Source organism: Dipodomys ordii, unplaced genomic scaffold (assembly GCF_000151885.1).
Source record: "Dipodomys ordii isolate 6190 unplaced genomic scaffold, Dord_2.0 Scaffold83, whole genome shotgun sequence".
Lineage (NCBI taxonomy): Eukaryota > Metazoa > Chordata > Mammalia > Rodentia > Heteromyidae > Dipodomys > Dipodomys ordii.
Genome location: NW_012267299.1, coordinates 3,824,347 through 3,833,635, shown reverse-complemented (window position 1 = coordinate 3,833,635; position 9,289 = coordinate 3,824,347). Strand labels below are relative to the sequence as shown.

At 37.5% G+C, this 9,289-nt stretch overlaps 1 protein-coding gene across 1 annotated transcript in view; it reads left to right on the top strand.

Moving 5' to 3' along the window:
• Nucleotides 1-193: 193 nt before the first annotated feature.
• Cwc27 (CWC27 spliceosome-associated protein homolog (S. cerevisiae)) overlaps nucleotides 194-9,289 on the top strand; it is a 196,313-nt gene continuing 187,217 nt past the window's right edge. Inside the window, exons 1-2 of the mRNA XM_013025301.1 lie at nucleotides 194-434; nucleotides 8,907-9,003. Of these exons, the coding sequence (XP_012880755.1) occupies nucleotides 393-434; nucleotides 8,907-9,003 (139 nt within the window). The 5' untranslated portion in view covers nucleotides 194-392. The remainder of the gene's footprint in view (nucleotides 435-8,906; nucleotides 9,004-9,289) is intronic.

The following is a 9,289-nucleotide window of genomic DNA, read 5'->3' as shown; positions in this document are numbered from 1 at the left end:
CCAATATCGGGGGGGGGGGAAAGAGGTGAGTGTGAACTGCGCATGCCTAAAGTGAAGTGAACACAACCCCGATGGTTTCAGACTCTTCTGTTTTAACGTTGGTACAAGTTACATTTAAACTGATGTCAATCTGGTGGGGGAACTGTCACCTTTTGTCCGGAGGACATTGGAATCCCTCCCCCTCTCAGGATTAGCGGTGTTCTGGTCCATAAACAACATGGCGGCGTCCGTGAGGCGCTAGCTTCGGTCTGGCTCTAGTGCGAGCTTGTGACCCGGTGAAGCTTTCCCGGGCGGAGTGAACTTGAAGAATCCGGTACCGGTCGGCGGACAGCTCTAGTGACCGCTCGTCGGCGTGCGTTTCCAGGGAGCGGCATCTCTGAGCGTTGGCCAGGATGAGCAACATCTACATCCAGGAACCTCCCACGAATGGGAAGGTGAGACCCCCACCGGTTCCCAGTGACACCCTGACTGGGCGGCGTACGCCTGGGTTCCCCTCGGTACCCTGATGAGGAGGCCTAGGCCTGAGTTCCCCTGGGTGTGGGCCAGGCTTCCCCCAGTGATGCCCCGACGCGGAGGGGTCGGGGATTGCCGGGGGCCTATGGACAGGGTTACATCTAACCCTGAACTCACCAGCTTTTACTCTAACGGGTTCTGAAACCGAGATCCAGACATCTCCTGCCTTGTGTAGTCCCATTTCAGCTCGCAATCCAAGTCATACAGGCGCCTTCTCTTGATTCTTTTTAAAAAGATGTATATATTTTATTCTTACGCGATTTGGACAATACTCTGTGCGCAAGCGTTTTTTGAATGGCTGCTAGGCACCTCACACTACTAAGTGCTGGTGATGCAAAGATGGGTGGGTAAGATTGTTACCTACAGAATAGCTTAACTCAGTTTGAGTAAAGAAAAACCTTACGATGATGTGTCTCACAGTATGCCAGGCAGTATTGGCGCTCGAACTCAGGTCTCTTCTCTTAGCTTTTATTTTGTTCAAGGCTAGTACTCTACCAATGAGCCACCCATTTCCACTTCTGACTTTTTAGTGGTTAATAGGAGATAAGAGTCTCGTGGATTTTTCTGAGGCTGGCAGACTGGATCTCGGCCTCTTGAGTAGCTAGGATCAGAAGTATGAGCTGTCTACGCCTGGTTTGATAGGTTTGCTTTGGGTGAGAAGATTATATTGTTATGAAAGGAGGAATGAGCAGTTGGGAATGCCAGGAAAACATCATGCGGATACTAGCTTTAGAGCTGGTTTTAAAATGAGAGAATAGAGAATGTGGGGAATGTAACCATGTTCAAAGGAAAATAATTTCTAATAGAGATTTCATGGCCAGGTTATGTCACTACCCATCCAATGTGATTGTTTATAGTCTGAACTAGAACAGTCAACTGTGGGGTGTGTGACTTGAATTTTTTAACTAAATCTAATCTATATTACATTTGGTATTTGATGAACTAGCATAATAGAAAAATTAGTGGAATAGAATGTACAGAGTTAAGGAACTGGGAATGTTGCTTAGCAGTAGAGCACTTACCTACCTAACATTCACAAAGCCCAAGAACAGATTTCCAACATTGCAAAAATAAACAAACAAGCAACATATATTTGAATTAGGGATAATGTAAATTTGGAAGATAGTCTTTTTGCATTTCATGCTAAATTATATATACATTTTTATGTAAATTGAAATTGGCATGTTAGTTTACATTACCCAAACTGATAATGCAATAAGTACAATTTGAAAGTAAAAATAAAAGTCCTATAATTCCCAGCCCTTGCTCTAAATTTGTGGGTGTTTTAGATAAAACAGTTCTTTGGATTCTTTCTTGTTGGAATCTTTTCCAGAGCAATACCCTCTACTCTTACATCACCCCACCTTATTTTAGTATGAAAATAAATTTCGAAATGTTTCTTGAGGACATTATCCACACCAATTACAGGTGGAATAATTTAGATTGCCTATCCTGCCAGGCAAGTCATTCATACTTGTTCTTTCCTGTAGTTTTTACTTGTTAAAGTGTCAACCTTGGCAAACAAGCATTTTTCTATTTTCTTATGAAATATTAGACCTCAGTCATGTCCTTCATCCCAGCATTTCTGGCCCTGTTGGCCTTTTTAGTGTTTTCTGTAGTATCAATGTTAGTTATTGTATCTCCTGTTTTTCCCCCTATAGAGCACAAAAACTATAAAAACAGAAACCAGCATCTAGACTTGTTCTTGACACATAGTTGAGTTCAAATAGTGCTGAAAAAAATGGATGGATGGGTGAATAGTAATTCTATGTTCTTTTAGTTTCTGAGAAGTATTCAGAACCGTTGAGTTTGAAATTATACTGAAATTATGCTGGCCAAAAGCAAGTTTAGTTATTTAACTCTAGAATATGAGTTGACATTTTCATGTAGATGAAAATCTTTAACAAGGATACATTTCTGAACAGGAGATCATGCCATATATATATATATATATATATATATATATATATATACACATATCCACACACACATATATGTATAAATATATACATACACACATATTACAAAGCCCATGTCAATTTCTATGTTAGGTTTCAGAAATGGGAAGTAATGGTTAATGGGGACAAATTCTTTCATGGGTGATGGATGACATTTTGGAATTAGTGGTAATGGTTGTAAAATTGTATGACTATTAAAGTCAAATGATATGAGGGTTATGTCTCAAAATATTATAAAATGATATAGTGTATCAATAATACAATTAAAATTATTTTAAAATACAATTCTTTTAAAATGCAGTTCTTATGTTTCTGTATAAATACTTTTAACAAATTTCTTATTTTATGCAACTTTGAAAATATACTAATGTGTACTATGTATTTAAATATACATATTTTGGTTGTTTTAGCTCCAAGTGCTTACTGTTCCTCAAGCCTCCATCCCTTCATTTTTTCCCCTCTTTTTTGCTTATAATGGGGCATATTTATGAAAAGCTTGGAGAATTTTGCCGTAAAATTACAAAGTAAACAACTGTTCTTAAATTCATTGAATATATGAGTCAAGCAGAAAAGGTCAGATAAGGTGATGTTAGGAAAATGAACCCTAAGGTATGTATTTAAATGTTTTTTTCTCTTTCATGCATTTGTTTCTAACGTATTTATAAGATTATTTCTTTGTTGCTTTGTATGTCCCTACCCCACAGTATAACCCCTGAATTTGATGTCGTTATAATTTGTGGAGGGGAAGGGGAAAAACAAGTCATTTAAGTAAGGATATAGGTGGACCCATTGCAACAATGAGAAGTACAAGTTGTCATGTTGAAAACGAACTTTACAACTTTGGGGCGGGAAGGATTGGGTGTGGGGGTGGGGAGAGGCTGGGAAGGGATGGGAAGGGGAAACAAAGAAAGAGGCTACAATGCTTGATAAGAAATGTACTCATTATCTTGCCCATGTAATTGTAACCCCTCTGTACAGAATTTTCACCATAAAAAATAAATTAAAAAATGGAAATTAGGAAAAAAAAGTTAAATAAAAAATTCATTGAATAGGGGATAGGACATGATGAATGTCAGCGCTCATGGAACATCAGAAGAGGGTACATAGTACTAATCAGATACTTTTTGAGGTAGAGGGAGTTATCCAGACTCTGTTTATATCCATTACCAGGGGAATGAGAATAAGCTTGGGCTGTGTTGTCACCATCCAATGCAGGATATTACTTTTAGGTATATTTCATGTCAAGACTAGAAAGTCTTGCTCATTGTCAGACAGTATATGATTGCTTTTGATTTAGGCATTGTTCTCTGTATTAGTTGTAACTATGGCAGCCATGGAGATTTCTTTTGTTATACATGGCAAAGTCCTAGAACTTGATGGACTATTTTTCCAGTGTTGTATGAAAATATGGAGAACATTATGATGATATAGAAAAGGCACAGTCTTTGCAGTCATAGAGCCTTTTTGGTTCAGGTTCATATACTCAGAGCCCTTAATAAAGGGCTTGAATAAACCTCTTTTTCTGTAAAATAGCATTAAAAATTTCTACCTGGCAGGTGAATATTAAATAGGATAAGAAATATAAAGAGTCTTTCACAGAAGTTGACACATTGCATGCTGCTTATTTTTTTAAGAGGAACTATAAAGCATTGAAAAAAATCAGACCTGTTTACGTTTCCAATTCTTTTTTTTTTGGTTGTGTGTGTGTGTGTGTTTTTATTGTGAAAATACTGTACAGAGGGGTTACAATTACATGGGCAAGATAATGAGTACATTTCTTATCAAGCATTGTAGCCTCCTCCTTTGTTTCCCCTTCCCAACGTTTCCAATTCTTTTATAATTTTTATGCATGATTATAGGAGCCATTTAAAAATTTACCACAGTGTAAATATTCTTACTTTTTCCATTCTGTTAGTCACTGAAGAGTAGTTGTAGGAGAACTCCTTAGCGCTCCCCCCAAAAAAAAAATCCCCAAAAGATAGAACATGCTTATCACTGTTCTGTAAATTTGTGACAGAATTATCTGGGCTTCTGAAACAGAAATTGAAAGTCAGTTGTAGGAAAAACGGAGGGACAACTTACAACTACTTCTCTGAGTTTTGGTTGTTCATAAAAGACAAGCTTGCTAGAATAGTTTTCTTTTCTTTTTTGGTGCTAAGGTTTGAACTCAGGGCCTCACACTTACTTGCTTGCTCATCGCTGTCACTCTACCACATGAACCTACAACTTCAGCCTTGCTTTCTGGTGATTATTTTGGAGAAGGAATCTCATGGACTTTTCTGCCCAGGCTGGCTTCAGACCAATGTCTTCCATATCTCACCTTTTTGAGCAGCTAAGATTTTAGGTGTGACCCACTGACTCTTGGCTTGAATATATTTTTAAGCCTCCTCCATTTCCCCAAACACATTTGTGGAACCTTAGTAAAGAAGTTGTCTTGGCTGGGAATGTGGCTTAGTGATAGAGTGCTTGCCTAGCATGCTTGAAGCCCTGGGTTCGATTCCTCAGTACCACATAAACAGTAAAGGCCAGACGTGGTGCTGTGGCTCAAGTGGTAGACAGCTAGTCTTGAATAGAAGCAGTTGAGGGACAGTGCCCAGGCCCTGAGTTCAAACCCCAGGAATGGCAAAAAATAGTTGTCTAGATGGTTAAAAAGAATGATATCAATGATAATTGACTTCCCATGAAAACTAGTCATATTTTGAAAATTATTCTGGAATAATTTTCCTAAATGACACCCTAAATGACAGTAGTGGCCACAGATTGTTGACATTAATCAACATTTTTTACACTGGAGGCAAAACAGGGAAAATGATCCTGGAGAAATTGAGTTCCAACTATGCTGCAGTGTTCAAATTTACAAACCAACTATTCCTTTCATTCATTTGTAGTTGTTTGTAAGCCATTTATAAGCTGTTTCCTTCTGTGCACTAAGAAGGAGTTCTAGTTGGCTAGAGATGTAGCTTAGAGCTAGAGTGCTAGCATGTATGAGATTAATCCTTGATTCAAAGAGAAAAAATAAGACATAAAGGAAGGAATTCTAGTTGTTGTAGGATGGCTGCTTCCACCAATGCATTACCAGTTAGGAGCTGGTGGACAAGAGATCAAAGGATTCTATTTACTATTGATGCTGATTTTTTAAATTAAAGATGTATTTTTATTGTATTTTTATTGTACAGAGGGGTTACAGTTACATGAGCAAGGTAATGAGTACATTTCCCATAGAGCATTGTCACCCCCTCCTTTGTTTGTCCCCCACCATCCCTTTCCTCCCTATCTCCCCAACTTCTCCCTCCCCTTCTCCCCTCTCCCTCCAAGTTGTAAAGTTTGTTTTCAACATAGTGTCTTGTACATCTCATTGTTACAATGGGTCAGCCTGTATCCGTATATCAGCATTTTGTTATTTCCCTTCCCCTCCCCAAATTAGAAAAATGTATATACAAGATGTGGGGCACTGGAATAAAATACAGTGATAACAGGGGTAATACCATGGGGGAAGAACATACAAAAGAAACAAAAAAATCACATAGCACATTATAAGTATGTTAAAAACAACAGCAAGAACGATAAAACTTCTTGTGTCCCTATCTTGGGGTTCATTTTGCTTAGCATTATCTTATATGGTCATATGTACATAGCTTTTGACCTCTTCTGCTTCTCATAGACATATACTAGTTATTGCAGATAAGAGAAACCATGGGACCTATGTTTCTTTGGGCCTGGCTTACTTCACTTAGTATCATTTTTTCTAAGTCCTTCCATTTCCTAACAAATGGGACAATGTCATTCTTTCTGATGGAGGCATAGAATTCCATTGTGTATATATACCACATTTTCTTGGTGCATTCATCTACTGAGGGGCATCTGGGTTGGTTCCATATCTTAGCTATGGTAAATAATGCTGCAATAATAAACATAGTTGTGCTGGTAGCTTTAGTATGGCCTTGTTTGTGATCGTTTGGGTAAATGCCTAAAAGTATGATTGCTGGGCTATAGGGCAGTAGTCTTTTGAGGAACCTCCATACTGCTTTCCAGAATGGTTGAACAAGTTTACACTCCCACAAACAATGTAATAGGATTCCCTTTTGGCCACATCCCCTCTCCTCCCTCCTCCCCCCCCAGCATCTGTTGTTATTAGATTTCTTGATTATAGCCATTCTAACTGAGGTGAGGTGGAATCTCAATGTTGTCTTGATTTACATTTCTTTTATGGCTAGAGAGGTTGAGCATTTCTTCATGTGTCTATTGGCCATTCTTATTTCCTCTTCAGAGAGTCTCTCTTTAAGTCTTTAGCCCACTTATTAATCCGGCTGTTATTTCTTTGAGGATTTGTTTTGGAAGATTTAATTTTTTGAGTTCTAAGTATATTTTAGATATGAAACCCTCGTCCATTGTATGATTAGTGAAGATCCTTTCCCAATCTGTGGGCTTTTTATTGATCTTGCTAGCTATATACTTTGCCTGCAGAAGCTCTGCAGTTTCATGCAATCCCATTTGTCCAACCTTTCTTTGATTTGTTGTGTTTCTGGGTCTTTATTAAGAAAATTTTGGCCTGTGCCAAAGGGCCCTAGAGTTTCTCCTATTCCTTCCTGTAATGTTTTCAGGGTATCTGCTTTGACTCCGAGGTCTTTGATCCATTTGGAGTTGATTCTGGTGCAGGGTGATAGATACTGAAGAAGCTGTCTTTCTTCCATTCTATTTTTTTTTTAACTCCCTTGTGGAAGATTAGGTGGCTGTAGGTCTGTGGGTACATTTCTGGGTTTTCAGTCCTATTCCATTGGTCCTCAGGTTTGTTCTTGTGCCAGTACCAAGGTGTTTTGATTACTATGGCTCTGTAGTAGAGTTTGAAATTTGATATTGATATTCCTCCAGCAGTGTTCTTTCTATTAAGGATTGTTTTTGCTCTGGGTCTTTTATTGTTCTATATGAATTTTGGATTGCTTCTTCTATTTCATTGAAGAATGAGGTTGGAATATTTATGGGTATTGCATGGAATTTGTAGATAACCTTTGGTAGAAATGCCATTTTCATGATGTTAATCCTCCCAATCCAGAAGCCTGGGAGGTTTTTCCACTTCCTTAGTGCTGGTTTGATTTCCTTTTTCAGGTTTTTAATTTCATCATAGAGGTCTTTCACTTCTTTAGTTAACTCCTAGGTATTTTATTTTTTGTGGGGCTGGGCTATTACAAAAGGAGTTGCTTTCCTGATTTCAGCCATGCTCTTCTCATTGTTGGCATACAGAAAAGCCATTGTTTTTTGAGGGTTAATTTTATACCCTGCTAGTTTGCCAAAGTTTTGAATCAGCTCGAGTAACTTGGGAGTGGAGTTCATGGGCTTCTTTAAATACAAGATTATGTCATCTGCAATGAGGGAGAAGTTTACTTCACCTTTCCTATTTGGATCGTGTCTTGTTCCTCTAGCTAGGCATTCTAATATTAAATTGAAGAGAAGTGGAGATAGTGGACATCCTTGTCTCACTCCTGAATTTAGAGCAAATGGCTTTAGCTTTTTTATTTTTTTAAGGTATAACATTTAAGAAGTCATCAACAATATTAGATTAAAATATTATTTTCTGAATTAGGAATAGCATGATTTTAAATATGAAGGTAGAGTAATTGCAAAATGAGTAATTATAAAACTGTCTAATGTGTACTAATTCAAGGATTTCATGTCTTTTTAAGTTATTTAGTTTCCTGAATAAATCTTATTGCAGTAATAGAAAAAGAAACTCTTTAGTAATCAAGTTTGCATTACTGGTTTTCAAATGAATGCTGTTTTTCTCCTGTGATTAAAAAAGTTAGCTACTAAGGAAGCTAAGATTTGAAGCATGACAGTTTGAGGCTAGCTGGAGTAGAAAAAGTTTGTGAGACTCTATCTGCAAAAATAACTAGCAAAAAACACTATTCTGGAGGTATGGGTCAAGTTGTAAATTGCCAGCTGAGCAAGTGTGACCTCTGAAGTTTAACCCCCTTCCGCCCCAGTATTTTTTTTTAAGTATATACTAGCTTAGCGTGGTGGTCCATGCCTATAATCTTAGCTTTTCAGGAGGTCAAGATCGGGAAATATAAAATTGGAGACTAGCCCAGGCAAAAAGAAAGACCATATTGTGAAAATAATGAGCAAAAAGGGCTTGTTTCAGAACTCAAGGGATAGTATCTACGCCAAACCTAATGTTCAAGCCCCTATACTGCAAAAATTGAAGAAAGCATATACTATTTGTATAGTATTTTTCTTAAATCTTGATCTTTTTCTGAAAATAGTATGAGTGATTTAAATGTGCCATGAATATCTGACAATTTGTTTGTCATAACAAAAAAAGCCTAGTAAAGATTATAGTATTTCTTCTAAAATTGAAAATGAATGCTGCAAGTTGAGTAGCTGTTCAACTGATCATCAAGCAAAATGAAAATTTAATATAGTGATATGTTCTTCCTACAGGTTTTACTGAAAACTACAGCTGGAGATATTGATATAGAGTTGTGGTCAAAAGAAGCTCCTAAAGCTTGCCGGAATTTCATTCAGCTTTGTTTGGAAGGTAGGTACAACTTGAGCAGTATTCTGTGGGAAAAAATTTTGTTCACTTAAAGACAAATTGCATTGTATTTTTCACAACAGTGAAGAGTCATGTTAGATAGCATTATGTGACATTAAGCTATGTGTGGGAAAATAGAAAGGATGTCAGGTCTTTCCTAAATAAATCTATATCCTTTATAAATAGAGAAATTGATCTCTTTAGTCTCGTCTGCTAACTCATTCTGTTTTTCTCTCTTTCATTCTCTAAATATGACTATTCCCAAGTTTGCCTCAAATTCTCTCTTCTC